At 46.5% G+C, this 20,317-nt stretch overlaps 1 protein-coding gene across 1 annotated transcript in view; it reads right to left on the bottom strand.

The window, feature by feature from the left end:
- Positions 1 to 1,309: 1,309 nt before the first annotated feature.
- The window catches only part of SMS (spermine synthase), a 65,976-nt gene continuing 46,968 nt past the window's right edge, over positions 1,310 to 20,317 (bottom strand). The window contains exons 6-11 of the mRNA XM_068144783.1: positions 18,797 to 18,951; positions 16,880 to 16,969; positions 15,137 to 15,251; positions 13,690 to 13,769; positions 6,075 to 6,190; positions 1,310 to 4,370 (exon numbers count right to left, since the gene is read on the bottom strand). Of these exons, the coding sequence (XP_068000884.1) occupies positions 4,328 to 4,370; positions 6,075 to 6,190; positions 13,690 to 13,769; positions 15,137 to 15,251; positions 16,880 to 16,969; positions 18,797 to 18,951 (599 nt within the window). The 3' untranslated portion in view covers positions 1,310 to 4,327. The remainder of the gene's footprint in view (positions 4,371 to 6,074; positions 6,191 to 13,689; positions 13,770 to 15,136; positions 15,252 to 16,879; positions 16,970 to 18,796; positions 18,952 to 20,317) is intronic.

The following is a 20,317-nucleotide window of genomic DNA, read 5'->3' as shown; positions in this document are numbered from 1 at the left end:
GTTGTCTGCCATTACTCATCTTCCTCAGTTACACCTCAAGGTAGCTTTTTCCAATGTGCCTATCCTTTCCATCTTGCCCCCCTCCCTCTTCCCTAAACTGCCAAAGCTTGCATCATTCTCAATGTCTCCCTTCCCCCCCAAGTCTATCTTTTCTCTATGCCATGCAATGAGTCGTGCTATCACCCAAAGCCAACTTGCCTCCTCAGCAGAAACAAGCCCCAAAACTTAACACTTACCTCCAAAAACATTCACATCTACACTACAGCAAAATTAACTTTCTATGCAAAGATCACTGAAGTCTCAAGTGATGCTTCCCACTGCAGTGTGCTGTATCTTATCTGAGCAAGGTACTACATGGAAAATAACTGGTTTTATTTACCTGGGAGAAAAGATAAAAGGATGATTAAGTACCTTTGTTAGGTGAGAAGGAAAAGAAAACACAACCTAGGTACAATGGTGAGCATCATACCCACCAGTTGTGTCATTTTAACACTGAACCCATGAGGTAGTTAGTAGAACCCTCAATATAGGAAGGATAGGGACCTGATGGAATGGGTCACAGAAATATTCAGGGGTTTGGGAGCACTTGAAGCCAGGGTTTAGTTAGTCATGAGGTGTTAGGTATCAGGCAATAGGTTGGACTTCATGAGCTCTGAGGTCTTTCCCAACCTTATTAATTCTATGATAAGAACAAGCTGAGGGAACTGGGTTTTGGCAGCCTGGAGAAGAGGAGGCTCTGGGGAGACCTAACAGCAGCCTTCCAGTACCTGCAAGGGGCTATAGGAAGGAAGAAAGACTCTTCACAAAAGTCTGCAGCGACAGCACAAGGGGCAATAGCTTCAAACTAGAGCAGATTTAGACTGGATGTTAAGAACAGGTTCTTTACCATGATCTTGATGGAACACTGGAACAAGTTGCTCAGGGAGATGGTTGTGGCCCCAACCCTGGAGATATTAAAGGTCAGGCTCAACAAGGCCCTGGGCAACCTGATCTAATTGAGAATGTCCCTGCTGACTGCAGAGGGGATTGGACTAGATGACCTTTGGAGGTCCCTTTCTGGCCTGGACCATTGTATGATTCTATGTCTCACCAGGAGGGTGGTGAGACACTGGCACAGGTTGCCCAGGGAGGTGGTGGAAGCCTCATCCCTGGAGGTTTTTGCAGCCAGGCTGGCTGTGGCTGTGAGCAACCTGCTGTAGTGTGAGGGGTCCCCGGCCATGGCAGGGGGTTTGGAACTGGATGATCCTTGAGGTCCCTTCCAACCCTAACAGTGCTCTGATCCTACTTAACAATTCCAAACACACAAGCAGTAAGAGTGTAGCTTTATTGTAACACGTGCACTGCACTGGTGCAGCCGATACAACGCCAGCAGTCTTGTCTTTGCACAAACTACCATCACTCCAGTTTCTAAAAGAGACTTTCAGATCACATTTCTAGGTGGAAGCAGCATTTAGTGCAAAGAATAATTAAGGAAAAGAAAAAAAGAACCCCCTACCATTAAACCGTACCTGGGGAGCTGTTTTTAGTGCAGCAGCCATAGCTGTTTCCCTACTGGCCTTAAATGTGGAGAACTGACTAGGCTGAAAACTGATTAGCTGTAGCACTTTGCATGTGAAGTCTCTAACACAAAGGCTTGGTTTCCTTTCAGAAAATAATGAAATAAAGTAATCTGTACTACAGCAACAACAACAACTGACAGCTTGTATAGAATTGCTCAGAATCGATCCAGCAACTGACAAGAAAAAAAATATACATATACAGTATTCAGTGTTTGCTGAATTGCTTCAGTCTGCATCTAGCACTTAAAAAATAAACAGTATGTTATAAAAAAAAGGTTTAAAGAAACAAAAATTACTCCCTCCAACTCTTTAGACTGCATCAGTTAAGGAAAAAGAAATTGCAAGCACTGCTCCTTCTCACCTCTCAATGTGTAATTCAGGTCCCCTGGAGCTGATCACAGCATCTCTTGTGCTCCCAAGATCTCTCTGCTATGCTGAAGAGCAGTGCTAGGCTTGGGACAGCAAGCATATGAGGTGTGGATCTCCCAGGTCACAAGTTCCTTTGCTTGAAAACCATCCACCCCCACTTCTTGTGACTGATTTCTACATCTACAACCTCACTCGGGAACACTTATGCTGTAAGCTGCATCCCAGTGTGTGCTTCAGTTCACCTCTGTAAGGAATCATAGTTAGAATCAGTGGGAATATTCATTCTTGCCAAGTTAAGGATACACAGAACTGGTTACAGGAGGACATGGATTTCATTTGCAGCTACACAAATATACTGATTGCAGCCCTGTATCATAAATAAAGGGCTGCTGCTAAACTCTAGGCAGTATCAAGGCAATTTCTGGGATGTACACAGAGCTAAAACACTCAGGAAAATGCAAAACAGACTTCTCCCCCTCCTTTTTAGAGGGAGGTTCTGCTCTTTGGGAGTATTTGGTGGGGGGGAATGCACAAGCTGTAGGCCACAGAAGAACTGGGCCCCATGTAGATTAAAGGGATTAAGTGCAGTAAATGAAGAAGAAGAGTGAAGAACACTTCTCTTGACTGGCCAAACTGGAAGCATCTTAACAGCACAACTTCACAGAACAAAAAAATCATACTCCCAATTTTAATTTTTTTGGCAAGTTTTCCCAATCTCCCTCTGGAATTCTACATAGGCAACTGGAATTTCATGAGGCTACAGGGGAATTAGCCTTTATGTATGACTTAAGAATATAGATCTCCAGAAACACAGCTCTCCAAAGTGCTTCTTAAGTTTGCTTTGTTTTCATTAAGAGAATCTTGGGGAGGAATCAACTTCCTCTAATAAAAACTAAGAAAATGCTGATATTAAGGGGGAAGAACAACCAACACAGCCAACCAACCAACCAAATGCTGATACTAGGGGAAAATCCCAAATGCTGATATTAGGATAAAAATTAAACACCTGAAAACCCCAAAACATGATTTTGGTTCAGGATGAGAACCTGGTCAGGCAAAGAGTGCACTTTTTAGTCTACCCAGGAAATGCAGAGCAATACAGAGAATGGTTATATCCTTCCTACCTCCTTTTAAGTGGGATTTTTAACACTGAAAGCAAAGTTTCAGTCAACACATGGGACATTCTGACCAAAATATCACTTTCCAGACCACAGGAGAGAAAGGAAAGCCTTGTAGAACAAAACTGCCACACAACCTGTCTTCCACTGATTTTTATGCTGCAAGTGAATCCAATTCAGCAAGAGTCCCACCCAACCTGGTCAACCTGCAACAATCCAACCAGGATTTACCCTGCCTCAAGCATTCAGTCTTGGTTGCACACCAATCTAGACCATGCCCACATTTCTTGGCCCTCTGAAGTGATGTTTCCTCCACTAGTGCTGCCCATAAGGTATGTCCACAGGAATCTCCCTTTCTTGCAGTGGGTGGGATGGAAAGGCAGCTTTCATTTCCATGCTGGTAAGAGTTCAAAGTGTCTCTCTAACCTGCTGTGAAATCCACATCAAAAATCCAAATAATCAATATGGCTGCAGCTACAGAATTCCAGCAGGTGAAAGGGCAAAGATTCTTCTCCTGCAGAAGGGATTACTGCAATGATGAAGGAAATGAAGAGAGAAAACTCCAGACTAGCTGTCTTCCCTCCCCACACTGAAGGGGCTTTGGGTAGCCTTTCAGAAGGGTTTGTTATTATTATTTCTCCCCACTCCCCATTCCTCCCCCCCCCAGTTTGATGATGCCCTTCTCTATGGAAGCACTGCAGTGTTGATTAAACAAAACTAAACTAAAAGCCCTCCTCAAAAGCATCACAGATAAAATCTGGTGGGAAAAAACAAAACAAGAACACAAAAACCAAACCAGCAAACTCCATGGACCACCCTTTCAGGGATGAAATGCTAAAGATGTCTGGTTTTATCTTTTTTTTTTTTTCTTTTAATCACTTTGAGAAGATCTACACACACACAAAAAAAAAAACCCCAACCCAAACAAAACAAAAAGGATCACATTCTAAAGGTTCAGTGCATTCAGCAGCCATAAAGGTTTGCTGCTTATTTATCTTGTAAGTTGACTTTCAAAAAAATAACACCCTAGAGCTCATCAAAATATACATTTTTTTTCTCCCCCCCCTCCCCATTTGCTTTTAAATTAATAATAGAAAAAGAAAAAAAAACCAAAACCAAACATTTAAAGAATTCACAATCAATAGCATGACTAAGTTTCAGGATCATCTACAGCATATAATTTAAAAGGTTCAAGATGCCAAATAGATGCAGCAAGTGGCAGGCCTATATATGCTCCATGCAGCATGTACATGTAGGAGAGTTATCAAATCATCTTCCTGGTCAGGTGTTGGTTTGTTTCTTCCAGATAGTGTAGAATACCCATCTGGAGGGAAAAACAAGGAGCAGTTAAGGAAAAACAAGAAAAAGGAGTAAAAGCAGAGTTTGTCCCAGACAATTGATTTGTTCATACTATGTTAAGTGTGGGGAAGCTGCCACAGCCTTCCCTCTGCTCTGGGTGTTCACTTTGCTTCCCTCCTGTCTCTAATCTTGATACCGTTCCGGGCCCCTCGCTGACTAACAAACACCTCCTGCTTCTAACTGCTGTCAGCTCTCCACTCAATCTCAGCTTTCATCTTAACATTTTCAAGACAAAAAAGAGAAGACATGAAGGTATTTGCCCTTGTAGCCTGGAGTGTCAGAGACAGTAGTTATTTATGCCTTTACAGCTGTCAGGCCTTAATGCAATATGCATGTGCTTTAAAATATGCATCTTCAGAAGGCCCACTGAATACTCTCTGCATTGTTTGTTTTGAACTGAGCAGAAGGCTTCTAAATTAATTGAGTTGCAAATTTTACTTCATTGCCTTGGAAAACATTTCCAGTAAGCTAACAAACTCCAAACTACAGCAGTGGCTTCAAACGAGAGGAGATTTAGATTGGATGTTAGGAACAAGTTCTGCACCATGATGGTAATGGATCACTGGAACAGGTTACCCAGGGAGATCATTGGGGCCCCACAGAATTATTAGGACAGGCATTTCATTTCCTCGTGTTACCAAGAGCTCAGTTTTAGTTTAGTCAATCATTTGGCCAGTGGGTATTTTCAGGGAGATTGGTCTCCATTATGTCCTTAAAAGCCATCCCTGTCACCCAAAAATCGCAGAATTGTTAAGGTTGGAAGGGACCTCAGGGATCATCCAGTTCCAACCCCCCCTGACATGGCCAGGGACACCTCACACTACAGCAGGTTGCTCACAGCCACATCCAACCTGGCCTTAAAAACCTCCAGGGATGAGGCTGCCACCACCTCCCTGGGCAACCTGTGTCTCACCACCCTCATGGGGAAGAATTTCTTCCTAACATCCAATCTCAATCTACCCATTTCTAGCTTTGTTCCACTCCCCGCCAGTCCTATCACTCCCTGACCCCCTCAAAAGTCCCTCCCTAGCTTTCTTGTAGCCCCCTTCAGATACTGGAAGGCCACAATAAGGTCTCCTTGCAGCCTTCTCTTCTCCAGACTGAACAGCCACAACTTCTTCAGTTTCGCATCTCTGGAGATACTCAAAGTGAGGCTCAATAGGGTTCTGGGCAACCTGATCTAGTGGAGGATGTCCCTGCTGACTGCAGAGGGGGCTGGACTGAATGACCTTTGGAGGTCCCTTCCAGCACAGGCCACTCTATGATTCTGTGTTGAAAGACAGAGAAAAGGACTAGCACCAAACTCCAGAGTCTTGCCAAACCTCCCAGGCAGCATTACCCCCATCCTACATGACACAAACAGTGCCCATAGAAACACTCAAAAAAACGTAATTGAAAACACAGCCTGGTCTTGTAAGGTGCTGATCATTTTCACCAGCTGTGAATTTATGGCATTTAACAATAACAACTCCTGCAATAACCTTCAAAATGAAACTGCAGAACTTCATTTACTATGGGGAGAAAAAAAAAGAGAACCATAAATAGTGTTTAAGTTAGAATTGCCTCCTTGGACTTGAGCTCATTACCCCCAAGCAGCCTAGGCTTGCTTGATTTATTCACACAACATTCTTCACTCTTTCTTCCCCCACCCCTCAGCCTTTAAGGATACAATTCCATGTAGGAGGGAACACAAACAGTTTCTTTTGAGAACTCCACAGGACAATAAAGCCTGCTAAGCTGTTCTTCATACAGAGTCAAGGCATCCGTCAGATTGATACAGTTTCCCTGCAAGAGACAAAAACAAATGGGAGAAGTCCCAGTTAGGATCACACAGAGGAAGAAGCAGAATTGCAGATAAATCTATAAAATCACACAATGGCTTAGGTTGGAAGGGACCTTAGAGATCATCTACTCCAACCACCCTGTCGTGGGCAGGGACACCTCTACTAGACTGAGCTGCTCAAGGCCTCAACCAGCCTGGCCCTGAACACTGCAGGGTAACACTGCAAAGTAATTTCTGGAGCACACCACTGTTACAGAGGAAGTTTCATAGGATGAAGCTTCCCTGCTCCTGGCCAGCAGGAGCAAAGAAGTCATTGTGCCCTGTACTCAGCACTGCTTAGGCCACACCTTGAGTCCTGTGTCCAGTTCTGGGTTCCTCAGTTCAAGAAAGACATTGAGATGCTCAGAGGTGTCCAGAGAAGGGCAACAAGGCTGGGGAGGGGTCTGGAGCACAGCCCTGTGAGGAGAGGCTGAGGGAGCTGGGGTTGCTTAGCCTGGAGAAGAGGAGGCTCAGGGGAGACCTTATTGCTGTCTACAACTCCCTGAAGGGAGGTTGTAGCCAGGTGGGGGTTGGTCTCTTCTCCCAGGCAACCAGCACCAGAACAAGCGGACACAGTCTCAAGCTGCACTAGGGGAAGTTTAGGCTGGAGGTGAGGAGAAAGTTCTTCCCAGAAAGAGTAATTGGCCATTGGGCTGTGCTGCCCAGGGAGGTGGTGGAGTCCCTGTTCCTGGAGGTGTTCTGAGAAGGACTGGATGCGGCACTCGGAGCCATGGTTTAGTTGTCAGGAGGTGTTAGGTAATAGGTTGGACTTGATGATCTCTGAGGTCTTCTCCAACCTGGTTGATTCTATGACTGACATTAATGCAAGGCTCTCAGAACTTGAACCATGCTGTTCACAGGCTCACAGGGTGTTAGGGCTTGGAAGGGACCTCTGGAGATCATCAAGTCCACCCCCCTTGCCAGAGCAGGACCATAGAATCCAGCACAGGTTGCACGGGAACACATCCAGACAGGGCTGGAAAGTCTCCAGAGAAGGAGACTGTTCCTAGTATTTAATATTTCCAGGTCAGATACTGAACAGCTTGTCTGCATGCTGCCTACAGGAAGCAATAATGTGAGTATCTTTCCCAGAAAGGGTTGGATCAGCTCTCTTCTCATTAGCAGCAGGAACCATTACATTAGAGCTTCAATTTAAATCCGAACCACCATGTGTTCTTTACCTGTAACGTCTACTCAGTAACTGTTCTCTTCAGGGTTGCTTAAGTATGCTAGCACTTATTTTTAAAACAGATTTTCACAGAATGGTTTAAGTTGGAAAGGACCTTCAACATCATCTAGTTCCAAACCCCTGCCTCAGGCAGGAAAACTTTCCAGCACACCAGGTTGCTCAAGGCCTCAGCCAGCCTAGCCTTGAACACCTCTAGGGAAAGGGGCATCTAGTACCTCCCTGGGCAGCCTGTTCCAGTGTCTCACTACCCTCACTGGAAAGAACTTCTTCCTAATCTCCAGTCTAAGTCTGCCCTCCTCGAGCTCCAGTATTTTCCTTCTTTCTCCCTACCACTACAAGCCCTTGAGATGAGGTCCAACCATTAACCCTACTCTACCAAGATCACCACTAAACCATATCCCCAAGCACCACATCCAAGTGACCTTTAACCACATGCAGGCTTGGGGACTCCACCATCTCCCTGGGCAGCACATTCCAATGCCTGACCACTCTTGCTGGGAAAACATTAGGAAAAATGTCCAGCCTAAACCTCCCCTGGTGCAGCTTGAGGCCATTCCCTTTTGTTCTATCACTCTGTACCTGTGAGAAGAGACCAGCAGCAGCCCCTCCACAAGGTCCTTTCAGGTAATTGTAGAGGGTGATAAGGTCTCCCCTCAGTCTCCTCTTCCTCACACTAAGCAGTCCCAGTTCCCTCAGTTGCTCATCAGCGTCATTCTCCAGGCCCTTCCCCAGTTTCATTGCTCTTCTCTGCACTCTGTCCAGCCCCTCAGTGTCCTTCTTGGATTGAGGTGCCCCAAACTGAGCACAACCCTTGAGGTGTGGCCTCACCAGAGCTGAGTACCAGGGTACAATCCCCTCCCTGCTCCTGCTGCTCACACCATTGCTGATCCCAGCCAGGAAGCCTTTGGCTTTCTTGACCCCCCTGGGCACACTGCTGCCTCCCCTTCAGCTGTTTGTCCATTAGCACCCCCAGGTCCCTGTTTGCTGTAGCTTACATCCATCTGATAAATGTTTATTTATCAACAATTGTCCTATCACAGGGCACAATTGAGCAGAGCCTGTCCCTGCCCTCTTGACCCCCAGCCCTCAGATATTTATAAACATTGATTAAATCCCTTCTCAGTCTTCTCTTCTACAGACTTAAATGCCCCAATTTGGATTGGGACAGCATAAAACAGAAAGGACTTGTGAAAAACAAAAAAAAAAGGGAAGAGATGAACCCAAATTGAGCCCCAACTGCACAAAGGCCAACAATGAACAGACTACTGTAGCACTTGTTTAGTAACCTGCTATTATCCAGGGGACACCAGCAGCCACCCTTTACCAAACATATCATTTTGTTTTGACAGCAGATGGAATGCAAAAGCAAAGTAAAAACCAACCTGTGTGCAATTTAAGACAGAAATAGAAAACACTGCTAGGTAATTTCTGGAGCACACCACTGTTACAGAGGAAGTTTCATAGGATGAAACTTCCCTGATCCTGGCCAGCAGGAGCAGGGAAGTCATTCTGCCCTGTACTCAGCACTAGTTAGGCCACACCTTGAGTGCTGTGTCCAGTTCTGGGCTCCCTCAGTTCAAGAAAGATGTTGAGATGCTGGAAGGTGTCCAGAGAAGGGCCATGAGGATGAGCAGAGGGCCAGAGCTGCTCTGCCACAGAAACAGACGGAGAGTTGGGGTTGTTCAGTCCAGAGAAGAAACAGCTCTGAGGAGATCTTATTGTGGCCTTCCAGTATCTGAAGGGGGCTACAAGAAAGCTGAGCAGGGACTTTTTAATGTGTCAAGGAGTGACAGGACTGGGGGGAATGGAACAAAAGTAGAAATTGGGAGATTGAATGTTAGGAAGAAGTTGTTCCCCATGAGGGTGGTGAGACACTGGCACAGGTTGCCCAGGGAGGTGGTGGAAGCCTCATCCCTGGAGGTTTTTGCAGCCAGGCTGGATGTGGCTGTGAGCAACCTGCTGTAGTGTGAGGTGTCCCTGGCCATGGCAGGGGGGTTGGATCTGGATGATCCTTGAGGTCCCTTCCAGCCCTAACAATTCTATGATTTTTGGGTGACAGGGATGGCTTTTGAGGACATAATGGAGGCCAATCTCACTGAAAGTATATCCAGTGGCCAAATTACTAATGAAACTAAAACTGAACTCTTGGTAAGATGAGGAAGTGAAATGTCTGTCCCTTCAAGACTCCTAAACTGCCAAGAAATCACACAGGCTCATACAGAGGCTGCTCTGCATCCGTTCTTCCAGCCTCCTTTCAACACTGAAGGAAGAAACCTGCTCCCCTCTTTGGAAGTGCTAATTAGAAAACCCACACAGTGGCCAAAAAAAGGAGTGTAACTATGGAGCAACATCCCAGTGGTCTGGACATTTAGAGGGCAGGGCAACTCTGTATTAGAGAGCAGCCAGGAAGTGAAAGCTTGCTGAAGGGCTACGTGTGCCTGTGGGAGACATCTGAGCCCTTGCCCCAGTGGTTAGTGCTGTTTACCAGAACCCAAACCTGTGAGTGGTCCAAGACAGCTTCTGCCCTGCCTGGGCTGAAATGACCCAGGCTATGAAGGAGCAAATTCCTGGTGAGAGGTATTTTTAAAGGTTCCACTTCATAAACAGGATGGCAGTGACAGCCTGCTCAACCTCAAAGGGTTAGGTCAGCAGAGCAAAAAAAACCAATAAAACAACCAAAAAACTTCACACAGAAAACAAAACTAAAATGAACAACCAAAAAGCCAAAACACTTTTCTCAGCTTCAAGTAATTCCCAGACAGAAAGGGACAACCTCACAATCGGTAGCTTCCACACCTTACAGAGCATAGCCTCACAGCTGTTGGGACAATCCTTACATGCTTTTGGGAAGGTGCAAGTTGGTGATGGTTCAGAAAATAAAGCCGCCCCACATCACATTAGTATCTGCAAACACACTGAAGTTGAACAAGTTATGAAACAAAAGGGAAAAATAAAAATCACTTGGGCAATCTAAAAATCATACAGGCCTTTAGCAGGTCCAAGAGCATAAAAAACACTTAATCTGTTCAGGAACTAGTCACTGGGAAAATGCATTAGTGATAAAGTCACAGTGTGGGATGTGTCAAGTCCTTACAGCACAGAATCCTAGACATAGAATTTTTAGCGTTGGAAGGGGTCAGACTGCTCAGAGCCACATCCAGCCTGGCTGCAAAAACATCCAGGGATGAAGCTTCTACCACATCCCTGAGCAACCTGTGCCAGTGTCTCACCACCCTCATGGGGAACAACTTCTTCTTAACATCCAAGCTGAATCTACCCATTTCTAGTTCTCTTCCATTCCCCCCAGACCTATCACTCCCTGCCACCCTCAGAAGTCCCTCCCCAGCTTTCTTGTAGGGCCCCTTAAAATAGTGGAGGGTCACAAGGAGGTCTCCTTGGAGCCTTCTCCAGACTGAACAGCCCCAACTCCCTCAGTCTGTCCTCATTGCAGAGCAGCTCCAGCCCTCTGCTCATCCTCGTGGCCCTTCTCTGGACACCTTCCAGCACCTCCAGATCCTTCCTGTAACAGAAGCTCTAGGACTGGACACAGTGCTCCAGGTGGGGTCTCACCAGAAAGCAGTAGAGGGGGAGAATCACCTCCCTGATCTGATGGCTATCATCATTCACACTCACATCTCTCCCTGTGATAGCTGGGAACCTATTAAGTAGCTGGTTTCCCTTGCAGAAAGCAACTCCAAGCATCTCTCAGACGCAGACCCACATTGCAACACTAAACACTTCCAAGCAGCAGCTTCAGAAAGAGGAGGAATACAAATACAGGAAGCCATATGATCCTTAAGCATCAGAGTAGTGGGGTTATAGTCAACAGTAAGGTTTTACAGAACCACAGAAACATTCAGGTTGGAAAAGAGCCTCAGGATCACCAAGTCCAACCATTAACCCTACTCTACAAGGGTCACCCCTAAACCAGAGCCCCAAGCACCATAACCAAATCAGCTTTAAACACATCCAGGCTTGGGGACTCCACCACCTCCCTGGGCAGCCTGTGCCAATGTCTGACCACTCTTGCTGGGGAAAGTTTTTTCCTACTGTCCAGTCTAAACCTACTCAGTCACAGCTTGAGGCCATTCCCTCTTGTTCTGTCACTAATTACCTGTGAGAAGAGACCAGCACCAGCCTCTCCACAAGGTCCTTTCAGGTAGTGGTAGACAGGAATGAGGTCTCCCTTTTCAAACAAGTCTCAAGTGTTAAACTTAGAGAGGGCTGCAAGTTGAGCTATAGAGCCCTTGACCTGCACAACTCCCTTTGTAGGCTGAAAGCCTCTCAATATGGAAGAAGCAGCTGAAAAACCAAGGACATGAAAAGCAAGGCTGCTACCCATACAAGTCAGTTTCGGTTCTGTGATGACCATTGGGGGATGCATAGAGCAAGTATGAAAGCATTCCATGCCCCTGTCAATAAGCACTGACTTAAAACAACAGAGAGAGAGATCCATAAACCACTCTTACTATCTTTCCAGAGCTGAAACAATCAGAAGATCCTCTCCTTCATGCTAAAATTGGCCAATTACGTTCATGCATCCCCTAGGAATATAAATAAAGACTCTGCAAAACCTCTGACAAGCAGAATCTCTCTCCGGGTTAAGCAACTGCTAGGCAATGGTGGCTAGCGGGCGCCACCTGGCGGTGAAAGGAAATCCTGCAGCAGCACTTGGAGATTGCTCAGAGCATCACCGTGGGGTGATCGTCAAGGTTTGATAAGGGCAGTCTGTCAAAACATAGTTCTTTGTAGGACCTCAGGTAAATTATCTGAGTTAGACAGCTCTAGACTGCCTGCTGACAGTTTCTGAATCGAGGAGAACATTTTCTGGGGGGGGTGGGGCTCAATGATCTCTGGAGGTCCAGTTTCACCCTAATGTTCTGAAAACTCCAACAGAGCTCAGTGAAGAGGTGATAAGCATGAACATGTGGCAATGATATCCTGGGGTGGATTAGAAAGGGTGTGATTAGTTGGTTGAGAGAGGTTCTCCTCCCCCTCTACTCTGCCTTGGTGAGGCTGCACTTGGAATACTGTGTCTGGTTCTGGGCCCCTCACCTCAAGCAGAGCCTCAGGGAACTGCTTGCTGGACTCCTTCACAGAATCACAATGATGGAGGGAGTGGAACATCACCCTGCTGAGGCGGAGGGAGCTGGACCTCTTTATACCTTGGAGCAGAGGAGCCTGAGGGGTGACCTCATTCAAGTTGATAAAAGATGCAAAGAGCAGCGTCAGGAGGATGGAGCCAGGCTCTGCTCAGTGGGTGCAAGCTGGAGCAGAGGAGGTTCCATGTGAACATCATGAAAAAAACCTTTTCCTGTGCGGGTGCCAGAACCCTGGAGCAGGCTGCCCAGAGAGGATGGGGAGTCTCCTTCTGTGGAGACACTCCAAAGCCACCTGCATGCATTTCTGTGCAACCTCCTCTAGGGGCTCTTGTTCTGGTGCTCTGTTCAAGGTCCCTTCCAATCCCTAACATTCTGTGATTCTGAAAAACCACCCATCTGCTTATAAATCAGATCTGTTCTGCTTGTTCAGCTAAAAACATTCTGAAGCATACCTAATTGACTCTTGAAACCATGCTTTTTAAGTCAGACTATGAATGGCACTAAAACAACAAGAAAGAGGTCAGCTTGCAACAGAAAAAAACCTAACCAGTTGTTGAAAGAATCAGCTTGCAAGTAGATTTTTCTCAGCTGCTTTAGAGTTGGTCTCCTTGGCTGCTCCTCACTTTAAGAGGGACACTGAGATACTTGAACACGTCCAGAGAAGGGCAAGGAGGCTAGGGAGGGGTCAGGAGCACAGCCTTGTGAGGAGCAACTGAGGGAGCTGGAGGTGTTTAGCCTGGAGAAGGAGGCTCAGAGGAGACCTTATTGCTGTCTACAACTACCTGAAGGGAGGCTGTAGCCAGGTGGGGGTTGGTCTCTTCTCCCAGGCAATCAGCACCAGAACAAGAGGACACAGTCTCAAGCTGTGCCAGGGGCGGTTTAGGCTGGAGGTGCGGAAGAAATTCTTCCCAGAAAGAGTAATTGGCCATTGGAATGTGCTGCCCAGGGAGGTGGTGGAGTCACCCTCCCTGGAGGGGTTCAAGAAAGGCTTGGATGTGGCACTTGGAGCCATGGTTTAGTTGTCAGGAGGTGTTAGGTAATAGGTTGGACTTGATGATCTCTGAGGTCTTTTCCAACCTGGTTGATTCTCTGATTCTTTTTAATCTGAAAAAAAGCAAATTGCAGTACACATGCACTCTTCACTCTTATTTTTTTAAGCCAGACCCCATACCTGTGTGAAGTATTTTCCATCCTGCTTCAGGACTTTCATTGAGAGGTCAAGAATCAAGCGCAGAAATTCCCATGTAGAATCTGCAGGGAGAGAGCTTCGATTTCAAACCACAACAGCACATGACTGCCTCAGTCACTAGCATGTACTCAACACACCTGCTGCTTAGAGGGGACCTATCCTACACATTTTAAAGATAAAAAGACCCCAACAAGAAAATACAGAACCCCACACAACCCATACCCAGTGGCAATAACAAAAATCCCTTTTGTTTTCTTTCCCCCACTGTAATTTTCCTCTAATTCCCAAGAAGCTAAAGAGTGGATAAAATTTTACTGTAGTATGAGCTCCAAATGCTTTCTCAACTACATCTGTTAGAGGGCAGAAGGGCTCTGCAGAGGGACCTCAACCAACTGGACAGATGGGCAGAGTCCAACAGGATGGTATTCAACAAATCCAAGTGCCAGGTGTTGCACTTTGGACACAGCAACCCCATGCAGTGCTACAGGATGGGGTCAGAGTGGCTGGAGAGGAGCCAGGCAGAAAGGGACCTGGTGGTGCTGACTGACAGCTGCCTAAACATGAGCCAGCAGTGTGCCCAGGTGGCCAAGAAGGCCAATGGCATCCTGGCCTGCATTAGGAACAGTGTGGCCAACAGGAGCAGGGAAGCCATTGTGCCCCTGTACTCTGCATTGGTTAGGCCACACCTTGAGTCCTGTGTCCAGTTCTGGGCTCCTCAGTTTAAGAAGGACATCAAAACACTTGAACGTGTCCAGAGAAGGGCAACAAAGCTGGGGAGGGGTCTGGAGCACAGCCCTATGAAGAGAGGCTGAGGGAGCTGGGATTGTTTAGCGTGGAGAAGAGGAGGCTCAGGGGAGACCTCACTGCTGTCTACAACTACCTGAAGGGTGGCTGTAGCCAGGAGGGAGTTGGTCTCTTCTCTCAAGCAACCAGCACCAGAACAAGAGGACACAGTCTCAAGCTGTGCCAGGGGAAGTTTAGGCTGGAGGTGAGGAAAAAGTTCTTCACTGAGCGAGTCATTCATCATTGGAACGGGCTGCCCAGGGAGGCGGTGGAGTCGCCATCCCTGGAGGTGTTCAAGAGGAGATTGGACGTGGCACTTGGTGCCATGGTTTAGTCACGAGGTCTGTGGTGACAGGTTGGACTTGATGATCTTTGGGGTCTTTTCCAACCTTGGTGATTCTGTGATACAGGACTATTCCAGAAGAGTTTAATGATTTCCTCAGCCCTTGAATTTTCCTAACACTCAAGGATAAATTGCAGGTTAACAGATGTGTTGCTGTCATTTCCCCTCCTGCCCCAGATTTGGTACTGAAAAAGTAAAAGAATCCAAGTACTTTTGTTGCAAACTGCTAACTATCATGCATCAGAGGAGGCAGAATCATCCCAAATAAACTCCTATTGAGAAGAAAACGCATAAGAGATTAACCTTCTTCTGGAGATGTGGAGATTGGAACAGCTGTCAGATCATTGATGACATAATCAAACATCCTCCCTTCTTTGGCATACCTCTTCAGTACAGGAATACAGTCTTCAATTAGAACCTGTAAGAATGAAATTCTTGAGCTAGTCCTCAAAATGCCCTAAAACTGATTCTGAATCATGAGAGTGATTTTGGTTGGGAAAAAAGCCTCCAAGATTATCAAGTCCAACCATTGATCTACCACCTCACATTGCCTTCTGTCATTGCCTGAGTGCTGTGATGGTTACAAGGATGATTAGGGGACTGGAGACTGCCTGGTGAGGAGAGGCTGAGGGACCTGAGGCTTTTTGGTCTGGAAAGGAGAAAACTTAGAAGGGATTTAACCCATGTTTATAAATACCTGAGGGTTGAGGGTCAGGAGGAAGGGGACAGGCTCTGCTCACTTGCTCCCTGTGATAGGACAAGGAGCAATGGATGTAAGCTGCAGCACAGGAGGTTCCACCTCAATGCAAGTGGAAACAGCTTTACTGTAAGGGTCAGAGCACTGGAACAGGCTACCCAGAGAGGTTGTGGAGTCTCCTTCTCTGGAGACTTTCAAGACCTGTCTGGATGTGTTCCTGTGTGACCTGAGCTAGATTGTATGGTCCTGCTCTGGCAGAGGGGATGGACCCAATAATCTATTTGGCTCCCTTCCAACCCCTGACATTCTGTGATGCATCTAAGCTTCTGGAGGTTTGCTATTTGGGTAGAGTTTTTTGATTAAGAAGTGAAGCTTGAGAGTTTAAAAATGGCAGGGAGGGGGAAAAAAAACCCCAAGAACAATTATGATAACCTGCATGGAACAGGGAAAAGTCAATGACCAGAGTGATTTATCAGGACCAAGATTAGCTCCTCTCACTTTGAGTACTGTGTCCAATTCTGGGCCCCTCAGTTTATGATGGCCATTGAGACACTTCAATGTGTCCAGAGAAAGGCAACAAAGCTGGGGAGGGGTCTGGAGCACAGCCCTATGAGGAGAGGCTGAGGGAGCTGGGGTTGCTTAGCCTGGAGAAGAGGAGGCTCAGGGGAGACCTCCTTGCTCTCTACAACTACCTGAAAGGTGGTTGTAGCCAGGTGGGGTTTGGTCCCTTCTTCCAGGCAACCAGCAGCAGAACAAGAGGACATAGTCTCAAGCTGTGCCAGGGGAGGTTTAAGTTGGAGGTGAGGAGAAAGTTCTTCCCAGAAAGAGCTCTGCCCAGGGAGGTGGCAGAGTCCTGATCCCTGGAGGTGTTCAAGGAAGGATTGGATGTGGCACTTGAAGGCATAGTTTAGTTGTCAGGAGGTGTTAGGTGATAGGTTGGACTTGATAATCTCTGAGGTCTTTTCCAACCTGGTTGATTCTATGCTGGTGTTCTTCTTTTACAATTCATTGTCCAACTTTGGACTTCAATACAGGCATAGCTGATACTTCAGCTTTGAATATTTGTCCTAAGAAACAGTCAAACTAATCAGTCAAAGCTTTTAAGGAACATGAAAAGGAGTTTGAAAAGGGATAGTTAAAAGTATTTTGCCACTAATTACTCTCCCAAAACAAATCCCACTGCCAGTTAACCAAATATAGAAGCCCCATTAAGGTAAAAAACCCAACATCTTTTCCAAACTGAAGAAAAATCTTAGAAGACTTGCCAGACACTTGGCCATGGCACTCTTCCAGGCTAGGTATAACATTTGAAATGCTGCTTTTCATGTAAGAGAACAGAAATCCCTTACCTGATAGCATTCTCCTTTCAGATTGTCTAAGACATCTCCACAGGTTTTCCGCATGTACTTTTTACACCCGTCAATCACCATCTGGTCGATGTTGGAAGCTGGTTAAGGCATTCTACAGGCCAGGAAAGCACACCCAGCTAACACCTTCTGTTGCTTCTTCAGAAAGGAAAAAACAACACCCTCTATTCCTTCAAAAAGAACAATTCTGTTTTCCTCAGAAGTTCTCATCGAGGTGATGTTCACAAAGGAACAGAGAGATGTTGGAAGATGTCCACAGAAGACCCACAAGGATGAGCAGAGAGCTGGAGATCCTCTGAGGACAGACTGAGGGAGCTGGAATTCTTTGGGCTGGAGAAGAGAAGGCTCTAAGGAGACCTCATTGTGGCCTTCTAGTATCTGAAGTGGACCTACAAGTAAGCTGGGGAGGGACTTTTGAGGGTGTCAGGGAGTGATAGGACTGGGGGGGATGGAACAAAACTAGAAATGTGTAGATTGAGATTGGATGTTAGGAAGAAGTTGTTCCCCATGAGGGTGGTGAGACACTGGAGGTTTTTAAGGCCAGGCTGGATGTGACTGAGCAACCTGATCTGGTGGGAGGTATCCCTGCCCATGGCAGGGGGGTTGGAACTGGATGATACTTGAGGTCCCTTCCAACCCTAACAGTTCTATGTGTACCTCAGTATAGGGAAGGTTGGCTGTTGCAGTGTGCATTTACTTCTGGATTCTTAAGAGGATTAGAAAGTGCTTATTTATGCTTCTAATCAGTGCTTCTGGTACCTGAGGCTCCCATTATTGTGAAATGTGAACACTAGGATGATGCATTAAAAAAAATGCCATAAAGCTAAGTTAAGACACTAACCTGCATGTAAAAGACTATTGCCCATGGAGGTGAGGTTGGAGTAGATGATCTCTGAGGCCCCTTCCAACCTAAGCTATTCTATGATTCTATTTCTAGTAGCAAGGGGAATCTAAACCCTCATATGATCAGCACTCCAGATGGCTGACTGCTTCACATTTCAACATTCTGTAGTTCAAGTAGTTTAGAAACTTGATTTTTCAATCAAGTTTTAATCAGTATTTTTAAAACAGAACAAGAGTTGGTCATTCTTGTGCCCTGTGACAGGACAAGGGGCAATGGATAGAAACTACAGCACAGGAGGTTCCACCTCAACATGAGGAGGAACTTCTTCACTGTGAGGGTCACAGAGCACTGGAACAGGCTGCCCAGAGAGGTTGTGGAGTCTCCTTCTCTGGAGACTTTCCAGCCCTGCCTGGATGTGTTCCTGTGTGACCTGTGCTGGATTCTATGGTCCTGCTCTGGCAGAGGGGTTGGACTTGATCATCTCCAGAGGCCCCTTCCAACCCATGACATCCTGTGATTCTCTCACCAACACCATCACTGGAAGTGTTTAAAGAGCCTGTATGAGGCACTTGGTGCCATGGTTTAGTTGATTAGATGGTGTTGGGTGATAGGTTGAACTCAATGATCTCAAAGGTCCTTTCCAGCCTGGTTAATTCTGTATTCTGTAACACAATCCACTAAGTCTTGACTTCAAGACTAAATCTTCTGGGTTTTATGCTTTTCTTCAGAAAATTAAAACTACCCAAGAAGGTAGAACTCAAACTGCAGACTTGATGGACCTGTCTTGTATTAGTAGTGGAGACAGTCTTATGACAGAAGTGTTCCTCTGTTGCTACTCCAGAGCTCTAGTATGGACTAGGAACTTGAAAGTGCATGCTACATGATGTGGCAATAGGTAGTCACTGGGTCTCTCTTGGCTGACAAAAATTTCATTTTAGCCCTCATATTCCCCCCCCAAATGAGAATGTGACAGTTCCTTGTACTCAAGGCGAAGGCACCAGCAGAAAATACAGGATGAAAAAAAGCTGAAAGATCAGTCATTTGTCAAAGGATATCTCTACCATAGTAACCATCTTTGGCTTCAGTTTGACTATCTCATACAGTATACCTCCATCACCACCTCCTAGGATGAGCACTTCTTTCCCAGAGTAGTCTTCCTTCCCACTGCCCATTATGGCTTGAGTGTATGCCAGGTCACTCTCTGCCAGATCTGAATGGAAAGAGTTGGACAGAAACATTGCAATTCAATTCTTAACAGGTATGAACTTGATAGCAATCCAAAAGGTGATAAAATACAGACCCAAGCAAGAGAATCTGCAGAAACAGCCTAGCTCTCAGAGACAGGCTAGGTAACAGGAAGCTGGGCAGTCACCAAAGCTATGGGGATCAGAGCCTCCTCAGAATCCCACAAAGGGTTTCTTAGTTCTCAATGCAAACCCAGCAATGGTTACCTCAGCATTAGCAAGTACTGCATGCCAAGAGCACCAAAACTGTCAGTACCCAGGACAGGATGTCCATACTTGATCCTTCAGGGGGTTTTTCCCTCAGGCTAGTAGTGCAAGAGATAAATCAGGAGATTTTAGGAAGCACACTCTGGATCTCAACTAGTGTGAGGTGTCCCTGCCCATGGCAGGAGGGTTGGGACTGGCTGATCCTTGAGGTCCCTTCCAACCCTAACAATTCTAGGATTCTATGAAAAAAGAGCAACCCAGATGCACTGTGCCCCCCCACCCCCAGTGGATGCCTGCCCAGAAGCATAAGTATGACCATTCACACCTGTGGTGGGTTGAAATTACCCACCAAAAGCATATTGCCAGACTAGCTCAGATGGAAGCAAGCGAAGCTATTACTTACAGGCAAAACTACAATCTAGCAATATGAAATGCAGTGAGTATGTACAATCCACCACAACACCTAACTGCTGAGGAGCCCTGAAGCATCAGAAACTGACTTCCCTGCTCCTGCTGGCCACACTTTCTGCCCTGTACTCAGCACTGGTTAGGCCACACCTTGAGTCCTGTGTCCAGTTCTGGGCCCCTCAGTTTAAGAAGGACATTGAGACACTTGAACATGTCCAGAGAAGGGCAACGAGGCTGGGGAGGGGTCTGGAGCACAGAGGCAGAGGGAGTTGGGGGTGTTTAGCCTGGAGAAGAGGAGGCTCAAGGGAGACCTTATTGCTCCCTGCAACTACCTGAAGGGAGGTTGGAAGAAGGAGAGAGCAGCTCTGCTCCCTAGTGGCAAGAGACTGGACCAGAGGAAATGGTTCAACCTGCAGCAGAGGAGGTTCAGGCTGGATCATAGGAAATATTTCTTCACTGGAAGGTTTGTCAAACATTGGAATGTTCTGCCCAGGGCAGTGCTGGAGTCACCATCCCTGGGGGCATTCAAGCAATGTGTGGAGCTGGTGCTTAGGGACATGGTTTAGTGTTGACCCTTCAGTGCTGGGTCAAGGGTTGGACTGGATGATCTTGGAAGTCTTTTCCAACTGGATGTTTTCTGTGACCTCCTATCACCTGCCTGGCAATCTGCTTCAGTGGATAGTAACAAAATGACACAATGCAGTACTTTAAAAATCC

The sequence above is a fragment of the Melanerpes formicivorus genome, unplaced genomic scaffold (assembly GCF_026170545.1).
Source record: "Melanerpes formicivorus ecotype bairdi unplaced genomic scaffold, bMelFor1.0.p_v2 SCAF_11, whole genome shotgun sequence".
Lineage (NCBI taxonomy): Eukaryota > Metazoa > Chordata > Aves > Piciformes > Picidae > Melanerpes > Melanerpes formicivorus.
The sequence above is the reverse complement of the archived record's forward strand: the minus strand, read 5'-3'. Positions and strand labels throughout refer to the sequence as shown.